Source organism: Excalfactoria chinensis, chromosome 5, assembly GCF_039878825.1.
Source record: "Excalfactoria chinensis isolate bCotChi1 chromosome 5, bCotChi1.hap2, whole genome shotgun sequence".
Taxonomy (NCBI): domain Eukaryota; kingdom Metazoa; phylum Chordata; class Aves; order Galliformes; family Phasianidae; genus Excalfactoria; species Excalfactoria chinensis.
Window position 1 is genome coordinate 36,450,445 of NC_092829.1, and position 22,264 is coordinate 36,472,708.

General features: G+C 38.0%; 1 protein-coding gene across 1 annotated transcript in view; it reads right to left on the reverse strand.

The window, feature by feature from the left end:
* Positions 1-484: 484 nt before the first annotated feature.
* Positions 485-22,264, reverse strand: part of PARVA (parvin alpha) — a 56,925-nt gene continuing 35,145 nt past the window's right edge. Inside the window, exons 5-14 of the mRNA XM_072337504.1 lie at positions 21,873-21,975; positions 19,575-19,715; positions 17,508-17,623; positions 12,553-12,611; positions 11,489-11,508; positions 10,084-10,145; positions 9,329-9,397; positions 7,572-7,673; positions 6,722-6,794; positions 485-3,253 (exon numbers count right to left, since the gene is read on the reverse strand). Of these exons, the coding sequence (XP_072193605.1) occupies positions 3,177-3,253; positions 6,722-6,794; positions 7,572-7,673; positions 9,329-9,397; positions 10,084-10,145; positions 11,489-11,508; positions 12,553-12,611; positions 17,508-17,623; positions 19,575-19,715; positions 21,873-21,975 (822 nt within the window). The 3' untranslated portion in view covers positions 485-3,176. The remainder of the gene's footprint in view (positions 3,254-6,721; positions 6,795-7,571; positions 7,674-9,328; positions 9,398-10,083; positions 10,146-11,488; positions 11,509-12,552; positions 12,612-17,507; positions 17,624-19,574; positions 19,716-21,872; positions 21,976-22,264) is intronic.

Here is a 22,264-nt window from a genome sequence, read left to right on the forward strand (position 1 = left end):
GAAAACAAGGACGATCAAAATGTTATGGCACTGCTCAGATGTGAAAGAGTGTTTCAACCAAACAGGATCTGCAGAAAAAACATCATGCATTTGTTAATGAACTATTGCAATTACTATCATCTAGCTCTGCAAATGGAAAACTTACTTGCTAGATAGTAAACTACACTGAAATTACTGCTGGTTTATAAGAGAGAAGCCCCATCTCATTTTCCTTTAAAAAAAAAAAAAAAAAAAAAAAAGGCCCTAAAAATTGAAAAAAAAAATCTTCTTTGTACAGTAATTAACACGCAGCCGTCAGTAACTGTAGTTGCCAGTACTGCATTTCTTCAGATGAACAGTCTCAGGAGCTGACAGACTGCCTGCCTTGCCTGCCCTTTCACCTACAGCAGTTCTGCCATAACTGGATGACTTGCAAAAGTCTTCTTTCTACAATAAACAAATTTCCAACAATTTTTACCTCACAATTTTTTTTTCCTTAATTTTTAAGCCAGTATCCCAAGAAGCTGTGGTGTGCTGGAATACTTCAGAAGGTAGCTAAAACTGACATGAAGATGTTTAATACATGATTAGTTTACTTCTCAGCAGTTTTGATGATTTATACTTGTGCCAGGCAGACTCTAGAGTTCATTCAAGGAAATATAACTGATGTTTGATAGCTGTCTAAGGAAAGAATCAATTCTTGTTTCTCTTTTCTGTCTTTGATAAACTGAAACCAAGCAGATAACAGCTCATTGTTGGTCATGATTTAAAAAAAAAAAAGTATTCTTTATAGACACATAAAATGACCAAAGAACCTTACACTGTAGCACTGTCTTTGCAGATGCGAGTAGTTTTGATCTACAAAGGTTGTTCCAAAAGTAATGCCTCCCATTTTATTATGATGGCCCATGACACCAGAGGCAAATGATGGTGGTGGGATAGCAGTAGAAGTTGGACCTTCCCTCCAATATTCCATTATATTTTGCTGTGTAAGACAGATGGCAGCAGAAGGGCAGTTTGACAAAATGGCACCTGACATGAGAGTACGGATGAAGCAAAGGGGGGGGAACTGAATTCTTCCATGTGGGAAAAAATTGCACCAATTGGCACTAATTGATTCTTGCATCCCAATCAGCTCAACGACAAGAGCTGGAAGATTGCGACCAGGGAACTGTGTATGCAGCTGGATGCTGGCTTCAATACATTGAAAATGATGATGGCAACATTAGAGTATCACCAAGCTTATATCATCTATGTCCTATGAATGCTCACAGAGGAATAGAAAAAACACTGCATGCAACTCTGTCAGAACCTAGTGAACCAACACAAGGCTGAAGGTGACAGTTTCCTGGATTGCATCGTTACCAGTGACAAGATCTGATATCACCACTACGAGCCAGAGTCAAAACAGCAGTCCATGAAGTAGCAACATGTGAATTCTCCATTCATGAAAACGTTCACATGGGTCAAGTGATGTGCAGTGTCTTTTGGGATAGGAAAGAGGTGAGCCTTCCTTATTTCCTGGGACTCAAACAAACAGTCAGCTCTGACAGCTATGTCATAACACTGACAAGGCTCGAACATCCAGAGTCAGGCCAGAGAAGTTGGCAACCTTTCTCTTGCAGCATGACAACTCTGGACACCATACCAGTCTGAAGACTGTGGAACACATTGCCAATACTGGCTGGATCAGCCTACCACACCTACCATATAGCCCAGATTTAGTGCCTTTTGACTTCCATCTGTTCAAGACGATGAAAGATGAATTGCATTGGCAACATTTTCTTAGCAATGACACCATCATACCTGCTGCGATACAACAGTGGGTCAGCTCCACTGGTGCAGATTTTCACAAGCACAGCATGCAGGCTCTTGTTCATTGCAGGTAAAAATGCATAGTTAATTGTGATGACTATGTTGAAAAACAGTGTACTATAGCTGAGAATGTTCTCTATCAAATAGTCTTATGGATGCCTACCTGTGCAACCTATTGTAGAGTACCTGCTTTAGCAGCAAGGTTGTACCTGATGATCTCTCAAAGTCCCTTCCAACCACCGAGTTTCTTTGATTCTGTTTTTGTGCTCTTTGTATTGGTTGTAGTTTCCATGGAAATAAATAGGAGACATTACTTCCAGAGCAACCTACATAGAAGTATTCTTGTAGCTGATGGGCTAGAGGAATGTTTCTGGAAAATAAGTATTATTTTTTATGCTGGAGATTAGGCAACAAAATCCATTCACCATAACATCAATCAAAGGGTCAGATTCTAAATTATATTTAGTAATAAGTCTAAACTTATAACTTGGCAATTCCATGTTCCAACCATGAAAAGTTGGAAAAAGAAAACTAAGCCAACTTTCTAACACTACGCTAATAATGAAAATACTACAGGGAAACTATTGTACAGGTGTGCTTTCCTGAAAATGTGTACTTGGGGAAAAAAACAACAATAAAAAAAGATCTCCTTCATGAACAAAACTAAGTGAACAAGCTGCGAAGTGTACTTTGTACTTACGTGGAATGATCAGTAATACATTTTTAAAGAAGAGTATCACATTATAATAAGACTGAAGGAAAAAGCAGCCGCTTCAGTTTGTACCCAAAAAATTCAAGCCTAACTGCACTGAAAATACAAATTAAGTAGGTTAAGTACTTGAGAAAGTCTATTCTTTTCAGCTCTGATGTGAAGATGAGTATTTTACTATTTCTCCATATGCACATTTCTTAGAATTTGAATGCAATCATTTTATCATGGACAGAAAAGCATTCTTCCTCTCCTGAGATTAGAAAAGGTATATTTCATAAAGACTGAAAGTAGCTGCTTAGTACAGAAACTTCCTATGTTTGGCTTCAACAGCTGATCTGAATTAAAGTTAATAAATCTTTTTTTTTTTTTTTTTCCATTGCTGCTCCACCTACTATAAAACTGTAGAGATGGAGTCATTACTGAGACATGGATTCTCCCAGCAGATATCCAAATACCTTCCTCCATACTTTTTTCAGAATTTGCATTAGTTTTACATAGTCTTAGCTTTAAACCCCCTATGGCAAAAGTTGTGCAAGAGTAGTCAATTAAAGATTCTTCAGATAAATGGTTTTGTTCCTTCTAGGATAACGACACAGAGGAATATTGGTGAAAAATACACTAGTTATGATGTTTTCTTTGTTAACTCTTCTTTATGTTCCAAATGAATTCTTCACTCCACATTCCTGTATCTGGTAAACAAGTTATACAGTACTCTCAGTGTAGATTTCAAGTCACAATTTACAATATCTAGAAAAAAAGATAAGGAAAAGATTATTAGCAACTTGGTAAGTCCAAAACATTTTTCAGAAAAAAAGTCCTCATTCTCCTATGCCCCTTTTCTGCCCAGATCCGTATCTGTAAACATTAGAATCATAAAGACAGTAAAAAAAAGAGTGGAAATATAAATAAAGCAATTTTTAAACTTTTGACTCAAAAATCATTTTCTTCAGTCGCTTTTATTTAGGGTTACAAATACCTAAAGTTGCTGATATAGAAATGCAACCAAATTTTCAAGGCCTACAAGATAAAAATTGTACCTATTTTCACATATACAAACAGGACAAAATCTTCTGTTAGTTGTGGCCAAAACGTATCGATCTCAAAAAAATTATCAAGCAGTAAAAAACACAATTTTTCTCTTACACAAGGATTACAGGACACCAGGCTGCAATTTCCATTTCCAGGCCTCATTTTGGCAAGATAATTAGATGCAAAGCTAAAATTTCTGAAGGATCTAAAGAAACCAGGTGTATAAGCACCCCTTAAAAATGTTTCAGAAAATGCTTTAGGTAAGCTGATGTACATGGCTGAATCAGTCCTTGGACACTCAGCATCTAAAGTAAAGGATTCATGCGGTACAAAAAGCTAATGAATACCTGCTGTTTCCAAGGGAAGTTGTTGAGAAAGTCAATATTATTTCACAAGAAATCTATAAAACAAACTGACATGTACCACTGCAGCAGGCTACATTAGTGCTTCAAGGGATACTTAATCTCAAATAGAGACTTAGGAATTGCCCACCAGAAAGGCTCCTTTCTTTTGGTTGACTGTACAGGAACTCAGTCTCCTAACTTTGGTCCTTGGAGTTAGCCATGAAGGTGTAAAGCTGATGGTGTGCACATTCCCACTGTTTTCAAGGCTTCCAAGGAAACCCATTAAACTGTGTATGCAATCACTAGATGACTTTACCAGTTTTGCCATTATATTCACCTTTGCTGATGTTTCTCACAGATGGTAAAGGGGTCATACTTGGAAGAATGAATTCAATCAAAGCTACGTATGTTGTTCCAAACCATGATGTGAAGGGCTAAAGATACCAGGGCTGCCCTGAAAGTAACATATCCTATGCTATTACATCAACCCACAATGTCAGAAGTAGATGTTGGTGGGACAGCAGTAGAGCCTGAACCTTTCCACCAATATTATGTTATATGCTGTTATCGTGTGACAGATGGCAGCAGAAGGGCACTCTGAGAAAATGGTGCCTGACACTGAAGGGGAAAAAACTTCACCCACTGACATTCAGTGACACTTGTTGAATGTGTATGGAGACCAAAGAGCACAGTGAGGCAATGGGTGGTGTGTTTCAGCAGTGGACACAGAGGGTCACCTCCACTGGTGCAGACTTTTACAAGCACAGCATGAAGGTTGTTATTTGTCACTGGTAAAAATGCACAGCTAATGATGGTGACTATGCTGAAAAACAGAGTACTGCTGCTGAGAATTTTCTCTGTCCAATAGTCTTACTGTGCTTTTTGTAACTGCTGTAGCTTCCATGAAAATAAATAGGAGGCATTACTTTTGGAGCAGCATATGTATTAGCCACATGGCAAAATGGCATTCGTGGATAAAGGTTGAGAACAGACAAACCTACATTTCTTAATGAGATTATGCAATGTCATGAAATCACGGCCAAAAAGTTTTGTGATTCTTAATAAATCAGATTAAAGAACGCTTGCCACAAAATGAAGAAAAAAAGCCAAAATCTACAGGAAAGGCATTTTGCCCCACAACATCACATTCCACTTTCTAATACTGTTCGTATATAATTCAGGAAGTTCCTTCTTTCATGCTGGAAGCAAGCTGCACAATGCTTTCATTTCCTAACACAGAACTTCAAATGAATGAAGAGACACATTCTCAAGTCTTTGCAAAATTACCAGATGATTCCATCACCAGAACAGAATTCCAGAGTAAGGTCCATAGTAAAAAGCAAAGCGCTCCCAGAGAAAGAAGAGTTACTTCCATTGCTAATTGTGTTTGACTGGCGTGTGTAACATTTTACTGGTTACAATTTTCAAGAAGCGAACTGCAGTTTGGCTTTGATTTACATGTTTCAAGAAGTAATCTGAAAAGCTCAAAGTGCAAATGAATTTGTTATAGACTCAGTAGATTAATGTTCTGGCCATTTTTAAAGTAAAAGGTCATGGAAAGCTTTTTAATACTCTTTCAATTATATTGCAAACAAGCCAAATAAACTGTTGACCCCATAAAAATCATTGGTTTTCATACTCATTTATTTAGCCACATTCTTTTTTCCACTAAATATGTTTTTCATATTCTGAAGCACTTTTCAGCCTCAAAGAAACAGTGTAGGAATTTAAAGACTATTTAGTCTATGCATTTGGGGTAAAATTCTTTTCAGTGCTCCTTTGCTCACTGGAAATGTTATGTATGGGCATTGTGCCCAATGTAACAACACATAAAACAGAAGTGTTTTTCCATTCACATTGGGCAGGAAGTTTCATATTAAGCATTTCAATAATTGCACAAGAAATGTCTTATATATGCTGAAATATCCTTATGGCTTGATTTATACTGGAAAAATTAGCTGTCCCCTGGAGCAATAAATACCCCCAAAATTAAATGCCGTAAGAATTTTAAACCTCCACGGGGAACAAGGGATCACAGATATTCTCTGTTTTGCTTGGATCTCTATATTGCACTATTTTCCTCTTCTCTCTTTGGCTGTTTTGAACACGGAAGTTTGTGACACAGTCACCACTGCTGCAGTTAAGCATGATTGTTAAGCAATCAAGAGAAGCGATGAAGTAGGCTGGGTAGATGCAGATTAAATGCATAGGCAGCATAGTTTAGTCCTGAGACATGACTCTGCACATGCCTGCTGTTGGCACAATTTGGAGGTCAGGAGGGATGGAAGAAGAGCAGAAAAGAGCAGAAATTGATGCACTGTGTGGGATTGTTATCATTCTGATAATCTCTAGTGTCCTTATTATATAAGAAGTCTAAGCATCATTTTCTATCACTCCTGAGGAAATAATGATCTAATATTATGGTAGGAAAAGACTGCGTCTTGAAAACACATACATTAATTATGGTGGTAGGTAACCTGCAGCACCCAGCTACCACCATTGGGAAGAGCTGCACAAGCTGCACATCCAGCTCCTCCATGGCAAGAACAACAGAAACCATACGAGTGCCTCATACCACAGAGAATCAAGGGTCTTATACAAGGCCTGAAAAGCTGGATTTAAATTCTGTATTTATATAAGTGAAGTGGAATCCTCGTCTTGCTAAGGTCAGCAACAAAACCTTCACCTCCAGTCACCTGAGCACTTCAAAATGTGCCTCAACTTTCTCTAATGCATTAACATCTTAACCTTTATTTAGCTGTAACAAAATCCTATGAGATCTGGATTTCACTCAGATTTTTTAAGGAGGTCCAAAAAACAAAAAAAAAAATCAAATAGATACCTTCTGGTCTTGGCTTTGGTTTTTCCAATCCACCATCTTGCATTAGCTCAAATGCAAAGGACACATTAAGAACCTAGTGATAAGATACAGGTAGTTGTTACGATCTAGACAAAGCATACTAAGAAAGGTCAAAAGAAGACGCATTTAAAGCTTCAGATCTATAACATGGGAAGGCAAAAAAAAAGTCAAGCCTCCATATATCAGTACAGACAATCCTTGATTTTGTTGTTATTTTTTTCCCAGGTGGTGACAGTGTTTCAGAAATATAAATGTAACGGAAAAATAGCATGTGAACCGACATTACACATAGAAAAAACACTCCCCAAGTTTACAAATCAGAACACGATGCCTTATGTGGTGTGTATCTTAGATAAATGAATTGCTTAGACAGCAACAGACATCAGTGGTCAGTGTTAAAATGATACACAGTACATATATATTGTCATGCTTTCAAAAAATACAAAACTTTTGAAATGTCAAATTCTTTGATTTTGGGCTGAAAAAAATCAGTCCTGTCATCAATTTGTGTATAATTTTAATGAACACTAAGGCTGGCTCAATGACAGCAACACACAATGGTTGCCAAAATCAGTTAATATTTGCTAGATGCTCTATCATTAATGTAATTATCCCTTTTATTCTGAATAAGTACTAACACTGAGATTAAAAAAAAAAAAAAAGAATGCTTGGAAATGGTTACTAGTTCAGTCCTGTTCTCTTTGGTTTTCAGCTACCAACACAGAACCCATACAGAAAAGTCAGTATCATCCCTAAAACAATACGCATGTTTGCTTGGGTGGTTTTTGTTTTGTTTTGCTTTGTTTTGAAGAGAAAAAGGAAATCTCATTACCTTTTGTTCAAAACTATCAGGAGTCAAGAAAAAGCTGTGGAGAGGAACAAAATAGCCTTCTAGGAGACCCATTAGCAGGACTAAGTACACACCATCTGCAAACTGTAAAAAAGACATTTCTCAGTATGTTTTCTGAATACACGCACAGAATCAAGTTCCTGCAGAAAGCAAAGTCAGTGACTTTGATCTGTGTCTTTGTTTTCTGTTCTGTTAGTTGCAGGAAATCAGAAGAACCAGTTTTCAAGCTATCAAACAGCATGCATTCTCTAAGCAGTGAAAAGCACAATGAAGGTGCAGCCTAGACTGCAATTCGCTGAAAGACTACACTGAAATTCAGCATGCTGAAGGAAATAAAGGAATAAAGAATGATAATTTTCACGTTATGCATTTATCTCTATCTAAAAAAAAATAGCATTCACGAGACTTTGTTCAAGGCATCTCACTCGTAACCCTGTGGCATTAAGTCTACTATAATGAAACTCTGAGATACCAGAAGCAAACTATTATCTGAAGGGAGACTGCAAGCGAAGTGGGTGTCAGACTCTTTTCTCAGGGATAAGTCAGAAGGAAATGCCCACAAGCTGCACTGGGGAGATTTCAACAGGATAACAGGAAGAACTTTTACACAGAAAGGATGGCCAGGTAGGCGTTAGAACAGGCTGCTCAGGGAAGCGGAGGAGTCAGCTTCCCTGGAGGTACTTAAGAGGATGTGGTGCTAAGGGACATGGTTTAGTGGTGGCATTTTTTGATCTTAAGGGTCTTTTCCCACCTAATTGATTCTATCATTCTATCTTCCTGAGGTAGCTTATTTTGGTTCAACCGACAGAACTACAACCTCTTCCTTAGGGAGTACTGTTTTGGATATATATGCTTCAGGTGTTTCCAGGCATGTTTGAATAACACTTCCTTTCTTTTTTTTCCCTAAAGTTGAACCATGCAATATGCAAGCACAGTAACACTTGTCTGAAAGCCCTTACAGATCCTTTCCATCTAAAACTCAATTTTAGCTTTAAAAAACCTCTATCAGAGTGAAAGTTAGTCAGATAAACCAGAGATTCTTAATAGCACATATGAAGACATTAAATAAAGCCTGCTGTGAAGACACCAGTATTTTCTTCTAGTGTGGGTAGCCTCCTTCCTGTCTGACCTCTTGCTGCAATTGTTCATATAGGGATTTTTTCATACCACAGAATAAAGCTTTTCTTTTAGCTACTTTCTAGCCAATTTAGCATCTGAGAACAGGAAAAGAAGACCATGCACTACATTATTTCTGTGGCGCAATCAAGCCTGCAGCTCAACTGTACAGCTGCCTATACACTCAAGCAGCTTCTGTCTCAAGAATGCATCTCACTGAATAGAGCCATTGTAATCCCATGAGATTACTTGCTAGTGTAAAGGTAGGCAGGAAACAACTGTTCATCTTGAAACTGTATCAAACCGAGCAGACAGAGCCTCTTCTGATCAAAACAGGCACAGGTTCTTCTAAAAGCACTTAGCAGCACCCAAGAGGTAGCATCTGCTAACTAATTTTTATGCTAATTAAAGTACAAAACTGTTGCTGCCCTTATGATTTCTCTGCTTAATTGGTGAGGGTTTTCCTCATACGAATATATTTAAAACTGAAGGGCTTCCCACTGAAAAAACACCTCAGAGCCCAATCAATAACAATTCAGTTATATTTCTGTATAAAGCTGAGGGCACAGTGCATTGCACAGCGCAAGTGACCCTCTCCTCCAACAAAAGCTACCAAATCCTACCTGGGTCTCCAGTTCAGTGACCTCCAAATTCAATTTGTTGAGATGCTTGTTCACAAATGTGATGAGAGTCTGAAATGTGAAAACAGTTTAGTGAAGGTCTATTCAGTCGAGCACCTGTTCCAGACACAGAGCACATACTGCACTCAGAATAGAACTGGCAAGAGCAAGGAGACTGCAGTACAATTATTATTAAATTATTGTCTTTTTAGGCTTTAAAACTGAATTACGAGATTTAAAAACAAAAATAATCAAAAGAATGATAAATTGAAATAAAATAAACATGATGTATCTGAATAAAAAATTCACTGTTACAGTACAACAGCTTCAAAATAGTTATCTTGTGGCAGATTGTAGGGAACTGGGTAACTGGACTTCACTCAAATCTGACAGGAGCCCAAATCCTCCAGGTCAAGCTACTGGCAGTTGTAAACTACATACCTTTTTGGCATCAGTAAACTCAACCAACCCAGCTTGGTTTTAATCAACACACACTTAGTGAGAACTTCTTTTTGATGGAAACTTTGAGAAATCTCTTTTTTTTGTGTGTGTTCCAAAGTTAAATTAATGTTGCTAACTACTATCAAAAAGAAACATTATAATAACAAATTTCTATTTTTGTTTTCAGCATGAAGTTCAATTGTATTTAATGCATGCAAATGATGTCTATTTTATGTTATATACATACATACACACTACATATATACACACAAGCATGTAGACACATGTTGTACTTATTAAAATAGAATCGTTCCAACCTTCTTTACTACGTTGAGCTTGTCTGGAGCATGGTCAAACAGTGTGTCAAATGCATCTCTTTCTGAAAAACATTCAGAGATGTTAATATACTTAGAAGCGCTTGTCCAAATACAGGATAAACACTTGATTAAGCACACACTTGTTTAAGACAACGGACTCAATCAAATGTCTCAGTATAGCCCCTTTGTATTCCAAGTACTATAGATTTTGCATATTTCTCTCTTGCTTCAGGCTGCTTGTAACTTATTCTCTATTATTTAGAGAAAGCACTATTTTCAAGTACAACTTGGACTACTTAATAACCTTGTTTCTCAAAAATGAGCAAAGAGTAGAATATTTATGCATTGAACTTTACACAGCCAGATGCAGGGAGCTAAAGTAACCAACTTATTTTGTTCAGAAGAATATGACTTTACATCTGGAGTTACTACAGAGGAAAATTTTCCTCAGAGGCCACAATATGCATATATCGCTCAGCTGACCGCTACACTGTGTTACTAACCACCTCAACAAGCTTACAACTACGCAGCTGTAATCTTTTGCATACATGTTTTTGGACCATTCTGATATGCAGTTTAGGACACAATTACCAGGACGGGCAACATAAAGTAAAATGACTGCAGCAGTACTGTGGTTACTTTCTGAAGGAGAAAAAAAAGAAAAGAAAAAGAGCAATTGCCATTTGGACAACCACATGAGTGATAGAGAATGACACAAAAAAAAGTTACACTGATATTCCTCAATTAAAAAACTGCTGAGTACATCCAAGAGCATTTGTGGAAGGCAGACGTTATGGGAAGTAAGGCTGCTCTCAGATATCATGGGAAAATGTCATGCCTCCAGTCTTTAACTTAGCAGTAAGGCAACAACTGAAACAATATAGGAAATAAATGCTGAATTCTTGGTGGGCGTCCACCTAAGCTCCTCAGATGGCTGCGTTGTGCTGGCCAGGCATTTGACCAGTCTCAGTACTAACCATCAAAATTACCGGCACAGAAACATGCTGAAGAATGACCCTAAGTTATTAAAGTGTAAGCAGGTAATGGATACAAGAATGCCAACATGTTCACCAGTGAGTTTACCATAAGATATCATTTCATATTATGCTGGGAGCTTATGATCATTAATACTATTTCAATAATGTTCTGGAGGCTAAACCATAAACCATCTGCAGACTAGCATGAGATGAGAAGTACTGAAATGTGTTTTAAAGATGGTCACACTGATTTTAATGCTTTTCTCCCTTTGTCAACTGTCAGAACATCCTGTGGCATCTATATTCATATATTTGCCAGGGCAACTAGAAATCCTCTAAATCCTCACAGATTAATCAAAGTGACCACTCATTCCAGATCCGATGTACTCTTTGGATGACTTAAGAAGATAACAATGAAATGAACTTACCATGCCTTCCTGAAAATGCCCTATGGAAAACAAAACAAAACAAAACAGAACAGTTAAATAGATAGTCCACTTGCAGACACTGTGCTGCAAAATAAAACAGTGTATGTGGTCAGATCTTTAGCTTGGTGAAAACTGGAGGAAATTCATAGGATTAAGAAAATCCTCATCAAGTTATTCCAGCTGAGACTTTGGATTAGTCTGGAGTAAATCAGCATAATATCTCCTGGATTCACAGAAGTCTCATAGGAAGGCCAGTTCTCAGATTTCCTAAACCACCAAATCAACCTACGCTGCCTCAGTAAAGATGACATTTTCATGTTGATTTTGTGAAAGGCTTTGCCTTAAATTCATTTATCACAACACCTGCAATACAGTTCCAGCCAGGACAATGCTTGGACTACATTCTTAATAACTACGGCTTTTTGCTCCAGTTGCTCTCTCACATAAATATTGCACATAAATAAATCTATAACATTTAATAAAAAGTCATTAGTCTGAATTCTCTCCAATCTATTAGGAACTAGGATATTCTTTTAGTATTTTCTATTGGTTTGGAATAACTTTTCTGCTATGAATTGCCTGGTGAGATGACACATACAGAGACTACCACTATCATTTTTCACATTCCTAAAGTCCAAACAGCTCAGAAAATAAAAGTCATATTGCATTCCAAAGAATCTAGTTCTCCTTTATCAAATGAATATCAATATAAAAGAATGAGGCATATTTGCATGTTTGAAGGCCTTTTGAATACAATAAGTAAGAAATACAATTACTATAGAAGTAAATAACAATAATTAGAAAACAGAGAGTTTTTGAATGTCTTCACTCTCCTCTATTATCTTGGTCTCCTGGTTTTAGTTCCCCAGCCCTGTATTTCCACACCCTTTTGTATTTTTAGATGCATGCTTACAGCTCTTGCAAAGGCTAAAATACAATTACTGGCTGATGCATCATCTTCCCTGGACCCCAGTACCAAAATCTAAATATCAGCAAATGCTTGAATTTCTGAGACGCATCTGTGTTCAATTACTGAACTGCTGGCAAAAGCGGTGTTGACATACTCAGTGTTACCAGTTATTTCCTCTTGGATTTGTCGAGACTGGAGGATTCCTTCTCGTTTCTGGAAGAAATGAAGAAGGACATCTTAACGCTCAGGGTACAGTAAAAACGTAGTTGTGATCTACAAGCACCATCAGGTAAGAAATCTACAAAATAAGAACTGTTGTGTTTTTTTTTTTTTTTAAGCAAACTTCCAGTAATGTATTATTTCACCTTGGAAGTATTTCAGAAAACTCTCTTGTACAGTAACAAGAAACTTGAAACTCCACCTGTAGAAGGAAGTATTTCTTTTCTTCATTGTTCTTAACTCACTTTTCTTTTAAAGGCCCCAATTCAGCGACATATTTGAAACACTTAAACGCATATGTAAGTACTTTAGTAGATTTATATCTTAGTGAGTTGAATTAAACCTTATATTTCAATGAATACGTTGGCAGATGATGCCCATGCTTCATCTTTGGCAAAATCTTGGTCTTAAGCTACCTGTTCTTTCTGCCCTGCTCATGCACTTCTTTTTTCCACCTTGGTATTTCCTTTCCTGACTTCTCTCCACACAAAAGCCTCTATTTGCTTGTGATGGAAAACCAAAATGGAGGATAATCTATTTATGGATTATTTATCCAAAATGGAGGATAATCTGGAGCACAGGCCTTATGAGGAGCGGCTGAGGGAGCTGGGATTGTTCAGTCTGGAGAATAGGAGGCTCGGGGGAGACATTATTGCTCTCTAAAACTATCTGAAGCGAGGTTGTAATGAGCTGGGGGGATCGGCCTCTTCTCTTGTGTAACTGGTGATAGGACCAGAGGAAATGGCTTCAAGCTGCACCAGGGGAGGTTCAGGCTGGACGTTACGAAATACTACTTCTCTGAAAGAGTGGTCAGGCAGTGGAACGGGCTACCCAGGGAGGTGGTAGAGCCATTGACCACAGTGCTCAAGGAATGTTTGGACATTGTGCTGAGGGACATGGTTTAGTGAGCACTATTGGTGATGGGTGGATGGTTGGACTGGATGATCTTGTAGGTCTTTTCCAACCTTGGTGATTCTGTGATTCTGTGAATGTATTATGGAAATAATCCACTTACAGCATGGTCCAGACCCTAGTCATCACGGTAATAACATATGCCTTCGCTCCAATGCTCTTCTGATGCAAGAAGCTCTTTATATGTGGTGTTTAGAACCCTGTGTCTAGAAGCTGTGCACAAAATGGCAGAAGCCAGCTCAAATGGTAGCAATTTGAGTCAGTTGGAAAAAGAAGTAGTTGAAAAAATTTCACAGTGTTTCCAGGATGCTGACTACAGTCATCTGGTAGTGGCATACATACCACGCATATGTTTTGCTTCTCTTTGTGTTCTTTCTGCTAATTCTATTCACTGAAATTAGCAAAATTTTGCAATACAGAAAGAAAAGCCAGGCAATTGCCGACGACTGCATGTAAAGTCTAGACATTAGGCAATTATTCATGATTCTTCACTCCTTGCCATACAAGGAAATAAGAAAAATAAATTTATGCTGGTCCCAGACTTGTCTACCATGTGGAAAAAAGGAAAAGAACAATTTGGAAAAATCCTTCATGGCATGTAAACTGGAGCTATTGCTCTTCCCTGCTTTGGAAAAGATAACACATGTCCCAACCAGAGGCAGCCCCGGGTGAATGACATGCTGAAGATTTGGCCAGGCTTGCAAGAAAGCCACACATAGCACCCTCTCGGTCACTTCAGGCTGCTACTTGGAATAACCTGAATTGTTCCTCTAGGTAGGTGATAAAATTTCAGGGGGTTTCCTTCACATTTTTTCAAGCTCTGTTAATAAATCCAGTGTATTAAAGACTGAAAGAAGAGCCATAGATCAGCAGCTGGGATCCCTTCCATAGTATATCTTGAATGTCTGGGGAAAAACTGCATCATTTAGGACTATATTCACTTCCAGGTTGTGCAGACAATAAGCACTTGAACTCAAAGTTATGATTTAGCTCAAATTAGAATTACACTCCAGTTTGTGTATTTTTTCCTTTGCTGCAGGGTGAAAGGAAATTTTCTGTTTCCTCCTGATGATGATTCTGACGTGGTAATGATGCATTTTGGAGCAAAAGCCCTACCACTCTACTCTCCTGTGACTGAGTGCCACAGCAATGGAAACTGTACTTCTCAGTGCCCAGTCTGCTTATATAAGGAAGAAAATGGCTTCTAATACTTTGCTTTCCCTCTGCAAATGTGCAACATGACCTAAAACCTTCTTAAATGTTAATAGAAAACATATTTCATTAGACAACTAGTGTTAATATGAATAGGAATTCTGCATTTCAATTCTATTGTTGAAAAAAAAAATAAAAAAATTAAGAAAAATTACTAACATTAATGGAGTTTCCAGGTTGCCCAAATCTGAGATGCACCTGCTGGATACTTGAAAAACTTTATTTGGATAGGCTTAGCATTTTGCTCCCTTCCAGCTGAAAGACTCCACTGAAGGCCAAGTTCTTCCTACTTACATATTGTCCAAATTTGGTAGCTGAACGTAGAGCAAACAAACAAAAAACACCTGAAAGCTAGGTAGGGTGTCTAGAAATGGAAAGGGTCCCTCCTGTATTTGCATCAGCTGTGCATAATCAGTGTTCTATAAGTGATGGCTAGCTGTTTTGTTGCCCTTGACTGCTCTGCAAACACATTCTTACACTCTCTGACTCACATAATCTCTCATTTGATCATTTGAGGATGGCATCACTAATTAACTAAAAAAAGTTAAAATGAAAGAAAGATCCAGCTCTCCACAAATTCTCTCAGTTGTTTCAGTAGACAAGACCAAACAAAGCCTGGGCTTTGTTCAGAGTTATTCATTCTATCAGTCTAGAAGGAAAGGAAAGCAATATAACAAAATAGCTACAAAAGATCCAAGTCCCAGTTTTTCACAAACCAGCTTAGCACACATATTTCATAGCACTCTCATTGCTAACAGTTTTTTTAAAGAACAGCCAAAGGAAACAGAAGCTTTCGCAAGAACTGTGCTGATTACCTGTTGGACGTGAGCAGAGTTTTTGTGTCAGAAATACCTTTCTATTTCAGTAAGCTACATCCAGCCAACACAACCCTTACATTTGGTGTGTTTCTAAACCTAACGAAATAATAAGTGAATTAAGGCAGTCTTCCTTTTTTCTTCCCACTCCCTTTATCAACTGTATACAGTAGAATTTAAAACCAGCTAACAGAGTCTGCTGAGCTTCCCTAGGCATGACCTTACTTTACAGAATGTATGAGGGTTTAGAACATCAGGCATGCAAGTCTGAACATCAAATTATGCTTTACATTCTGCTGATTGCTGATTAAAATTTTCATTAGGTTCAAAGCATACATGGTGATGAACAATACAGAACCAATCCCAAAGGATACGAAAGGTGGATTTAAAAAATAAAAATAAAAAACAGCCTCCATAAAACAGAAATGAAAAATGTCTCAAACAATTACAGTAAGAATACTGGCCCCCACCCTCTGTTAATAGGAATCAACATATCCTTGGAGTTCCGCTGATTGGTTTTCATCAAGGACTGGGTCTGAAGGGTGAAATCTTCAGCTACGTAACTTGGAAGTTATTTTTGGTGCAACTGCTCTCTCTGCAATCTGCTGGCGCCTGAGCTACAGCTGTGTAGCTAAGAGGCAAAGCACTCAGCCAGATTCTCCCACTACTTATTGTTTTTAAATTGGTTTATCTCCACTGACTTCAGTGGATTTGCTGTTGAACTACATTAGCCTATTAAACAAGAGGAGAATTATGTCCATCGATTTCAATGGGAGTTTGGTCTGGACATACGGAGTGACAGCAGAATGCAAGATCTGGTTCTCTATTTAAGGACAGTGTTCTTCTTTTTTAGTTTCTTATCGCAAAGATGCTACGGCTGCTACACCTTTCCTTTCTTAACTTGTTTTTACTAGAGCTCTGAGATAAACCAGGATGACAAGTATGTTTATAATCTAAAGGAAAATGTTTGAGAATGATGTTCCTCTGAAGCCTTGGATGCATAACTGCGCGTTTCCTGGGCTTCTTTGTCATCCACAGAGAAGAAACCCACCAAGGAGAATGTGACAGTCGGTGAATACATCGCTGATGCATCTACCAGAAATTCTCCTTCAGATTCCCCCCTAAATTACAAAATCTGTCTGATGTGAACCCTGAAAACAAGAGGAGTTACTTTCTCAAATTTGACACCTATTTTCAGAAAGCAATACTTGAGAAATGGCGCATTGCAGCTGATAGTTCAGTATTACATTAGAACACAAATAGTGACAGTTATGGTGTGAAAAGACAAAGTTAGCTGGAAGAAAAGAAAAGCAAATAAAATGGGAAGAGGCCAAAGAAGATGGAGCAAGCACAAGCCCAACTGAAACCAGAATGGTAAACAGAATAACAGGAGTTTGGGTGGATGCAGCTCTAATAAGGAGACTGACACAAAAGATTTAGTTGATGGGGTTTTTTTGCACGCTTATAAGAAAGCCAACACTGTAATCAGACTAAATTAGCACGCACAGTGCTGAAAAAGAATATTTAGTCACCTCAGATGAATCTAAATGTAATAAACTGACAATTCATCATTCAGCGCCAAGAATGATTTGAATCTCTACAGAAGTGAGAATATCGTCAAAAAATGGGAAAAACAGAAATTCAAGAGATCATATTGGGTGATAAGTAAATGCATTCCAACAATAATAATGCTTCATGTATTTTTAATGTCAGAGCCTGGCCACTTCACAATCACAATATGACATTCTTGAGCCACAATTCAATCTGGGAAAGCACTTCTGCCTTTCTGTGGTTGAAGCAATGTCAGCAGGGAAGATGCACGTGTGATTCTTGTCAGCCAAAGAGACATACACATGCATGCACAAACAGAAACTCTGGATGTCTTTTTCGAAGGAAAAACCCCTCACTCAATTTCCCAACACTGTGAGGAGCTGCTTAACACCTCTCTTACCTGCACAACAACAACCTGAATGGACACATGATCTGGAAGTCTGATTGGTGCTCGGAAGTACTGCGATAATGCAACCAGAAGATGAAGTATCGCTACGAGACTTTTAGCATGAACAGCTGAAATAGATATTAAAAGCACAAGTTACAAACTGCAGCGTTACTAGAGCATGCATCTTTACTCTTTAGGATGTAGGGATTATGGGACTCTTCTCCTCTTCCCACCTGAAGCCAGAGGCACTTTTAAGGAAACTCTCCTTCAATTTTCTTCTGTTCAAGAATTCATGTGAACCCAACCCAGTCAGTAATATTTGTCAGCACCAAAGCATCAGTTTTTGCAACATGTCTGGATTCCATAGACTAGTGTAGATGGAAATCTAAAGCTAATCCAAAATTCAGATTTCATGTACAACAGCTTCAGTGATGTCTATGCATTCTCCTTGCCTTTCCTTTTATTCCCTTTACTTCAATTAGGATTTATGGACTATCAGAAAGATATTTTTGTATTTGTAACATGCTCTTATTCATTTTTAAGTGTCACAAAGTCTGCAGGATAATAAACGAGCCTGTTTTGGCAGAAGCCCTAAGCAATAACTTACTAAACTCAATGACTCAAACATTCCTCGTGAAGTTGTTACAGTTCTTGTTATTGAAGCTTTTTCACAGCAAGTTTCATATGGGTAGTTAACAATAATATGACTTACAAGATATCAAAAGCTGTACTGTAGGAAATTTTTAATCAAGTATCAAACCACCAACATCAAAATGAATCTTAATTCTTATTACTCTTTCACACTCCTTTTTTTTTTTTTTTTTGCACCTATAGTCTTCCATAGAGTAGTATTCCAAAACAACTTTTGATAGCTACAGTATGGTGAACTTAACTATTTTATGTAAGAACTAACCAATAACTACTACCTTACTTAATTGTAAGGCAAGATCAGATTCATTCACATATTATTCATTATCATTCAGCATAAGCCTCAACTGTGCAGCAGAGATTTCACCACCTACCATACATATAAAATGTGATATCACTGTCAAATTCTGCAGGGTTGCCAATGGTAGGGGATGAAGTGCGTTAGCAGAATTCTACAAGATGCCTGTTTGCCTAGCATTGATGTGTGCTACAGCTGGCTACAGCTGCTGCAGTCTATCTTCAGCTCTAAAACACATGTAAAATGTTAGTTTAAAACTAGAAGTTATATCAGCGGGCTGTTCCAAACACCCTGTATCCAGCTGTATAACAGAAAATCCAAAAAGCTCCAAACCAGAGAGAAAGGCTGGAGAGAGAAGACGACAGGAAACGAAGTGGGAAGACACAAAGGGGAAAGTCAGTGATGTCAAATGTTCACTCTTCCTCCTGGAGCCCTTTCTTTCCCTCTCATAGAGTGGTAATGATTAGAATATGTGACATAGAACTGTTCAGCTCAAGACAGGTACAGAAAACAGGCATACTGCTACACGCTGATCCAGGTGTTCACTAGGGTGAAAACTTAATTAAGGGGCTTAATTTTCTAACACTGCTGATAGCCTGCTTTCTGCAACACATATTCATTGTGTTGGTCATTTCTATGTAGATACTTCTAAGTTCATTTAAATTACAATAGAACAGGAAGGGTATAGCACTAATATTGAAGAGAGTTCTGTCATCAAAGCAGTAGCTCACATTTTGTCCTAAACAACCAAAAATATTAATATATAAGCTGTACATCTTACACAAATGCAGTGTCTGGATCTACCTCTTCCTCAGCACTTATGCACTTACCTATCCCTTTCAAGAAACCAAGTTAGTAACAGAAAACTTAAGGTGGTAAGCAGGTGGACCTAAGAGCAGAAATACGGTATTTCCCTTAAAAGAAAGTTTAAACTGGAGGCCGTGCAGAAGGAAAGAGAGCAGACTGTACGGCATGTACATACCCTTTCCTTTACCTCCTACTGAAGAACAGCTCCTACCATAAATACCAGGTCTCAGCTTTCCCTTAGCATTAGGTATTTAAGAATTCCAGATAGCAGCTATAAACTCTCAGCTGTCAACTAATGGGAACAGCACAGAAAACAAACAACTTACAGTCAACATTCCACTTAATGCTTCTTGGCGGGAGCTTAAGCGTTTCATTGATCTTCTCAAGCACTGTCTGTAGCTTCTGTTTCTGGGCAATTTCAGACTGAGTAACTTCAGCAACATTCAGCTTCTCACATTCAAGCTTCTCTGAAATGAAGAAAAAAGAGCCAATGAATTCCACATCGCATGCAGCCAGATGAATGTTCAACAGGTATCAGACTTCCTAGTTTTAAAATCATTTGCTTTTGTGTACAGAACCACTCTCCTCTGCCTTTCTGAACCTGTAAAGGTAGCCACAGTACAGGCTAGTAAGAATTTGTTGCAAATCCCATCAGATTGAGAGGTAAAACCTTTTACTTCAATTGCTACTGGATAGAGAGTAATCCACATCTAACTGGCTTGTACAGCAGACCAGCACGCCCAGGAGTGATATACACAAACTTCAAGATTAGTTTAATCAGTCCAAACCTCAAGGTTTCTCCCTCAGATTCAGGAGATTTAAAATTTTTCCTGGCCCAGATGCAATAGAAGTGAAATGGCACTGTATTCACTGAGGTGGAAGATGCACCCAATAAACGTGAGCAAGTACTTCTGGAGGCATGGAAGCAACAAAAACATTGGGCAATTTATTTCTGTGAAATCACAGCCCTTTTGGATTCAAAATTTGCAGTAGATTTTGAATTATTTTATGACTTGATTTGTAAATTATCAGCGCAGATTGCTTGGCTTATATCAACTCAGCATAGTTTGCTTTGAACAGATTTAATCAAGATCAGTTTAAGTCTGGACAAAAGCCTGGCGTGAACTGGATCCACACAGTAGTGTACAACGGTTTAGATAGATCAACTGAAAAGTAGCGTCTCTGTTAAACTGTAGAAAGTGTGAGCATAAAATTAACTGAAGACAGATGCGCAATGAGGAAATGCATAACTCTTATATACACAGAGAAGAAAAAATGTATGTGATGTTTGTCCTGTCTCAGGAGGACCAGCACGCTGCCCCACGGATTTAACAGAGACACGGGAAGAGAAACAACCTCCATTATAATTGCTATAAAAGATAATGCTAATGTTCTGTCAAACTGCCAGGAACCTCACAACATTAATTATGAAGTGAAGAAAATTTAGCAATAAAAGCTTCCTTATAACAACATCGGAGACAAAATATTTGATCACCTATCAATTTTCTTCTGCAAAAGAATATATTATCAAGTTTGGTAAAAGCTGGTCTTGCTCTCAGCTGGAGTCAATCGTGTATCTTCCCAAATAAAGTGAATCTGCCAGCCTATGAATTCTGCCTGAAAAGTTGCTGTCTCCACGAGTTTCTCATGCCTCAACAGAAATCAGTCTAAGCACAGTCTCACAAGATCAGAATCTTAGTTAGCACAGACTCAATCCACAAGGAACCGAGGATAATGGAAAAGATTCCACTGAAATCAATAAATGCCAGATCACTGGACACATGTTTAGACTGCATCTGATTTGCATTTTTGGGGGTTTGGGTGAAGTCACTGGAGGCCTGCCCATAAGAATCAAGTTGTTTAATCTAGGTCATATCCATTCCACCACAATATATTCAATAGCTTAACCATTCAAAGAAGGGAATAGTCTGTGTAGTCTTTATTAGAAGTGCTCACATAATGTTTCAGGATTCATTTAAGATACTGAAAAGAAATTTACTGGAGATTTTATGAGCTGTAATAACTAAGAAAGTGGCTTTCAAGCCAACAGTTAAAAAAGCACATGCCAGCTCTGTATTAGCAGTTTCTTTTCTCTATCTGTTTCTCAGCTGAAGTTCAGTTTGCAGTCTACCGGGTATCATTACCTCAGTAATGTTAAGAGCCAGACATCAAATCAGAAAGAAATTCCAGCTTTCCAGAGGAACTCCAAGATGTGACTGAACTACAGTATGGAACAAGCCCAGATTAAAAACATCCACCATTGTACTGAAAATACCCTTGCTTTTACACTTACTTTCCACTTCTAACACTGTTAAGTTTGTACAGCACATATGCAGATAATAAATTCAATTGGAGTGAATTCTGCTGCCAAGACAAGAAACCCAGCACCCTCTAGCACCCCAGGTAGACTTTATGCTGTTCTCATCAACTACAGAGCACCATACATTGCACTGTAGCTATGAGGACTGTGCATGCAGGCTATTGCTCAAGGGTCTCATAATACAGAGCTATTTTTATATCACTTAGTGGCATAAATGTAAGATGACACCAAGGCTCCTAAGTAGGAACAAGTGAACCACTTACTGACAAAGTGACCCAACACGTGCACATAAATTTTTTCTTACCAAATAATTTCTGCAGTACTTGTCCATCATACAGGTCTTCAGCCAAGTCTTTCACAATAATCCTCTCTCCTACCAACACATCATTAATCCAGTCAATTAATACCTATATGGGAAACACAAATTTGGCAGAATTATACACTATTCATTTGCAATTTAAAACACATGTCATTTTGTACAATGTTGAAAATACTGAGCAGAAAGAATACCAAAGCTGCAATGCTTGAATTTCAAGTACAATCAGTCTGAAATACTACCAGATGAAAATAGGAAGGATTCAGGAAGCACTTCTAAGGTGACTGAGTCAATGCACCACAAGGTCTAGACAGACAACTCACACATTGCTTTCTGAAGTGAAATCTATCATTTAATTTCAGTAGTATCTTAACATTTTT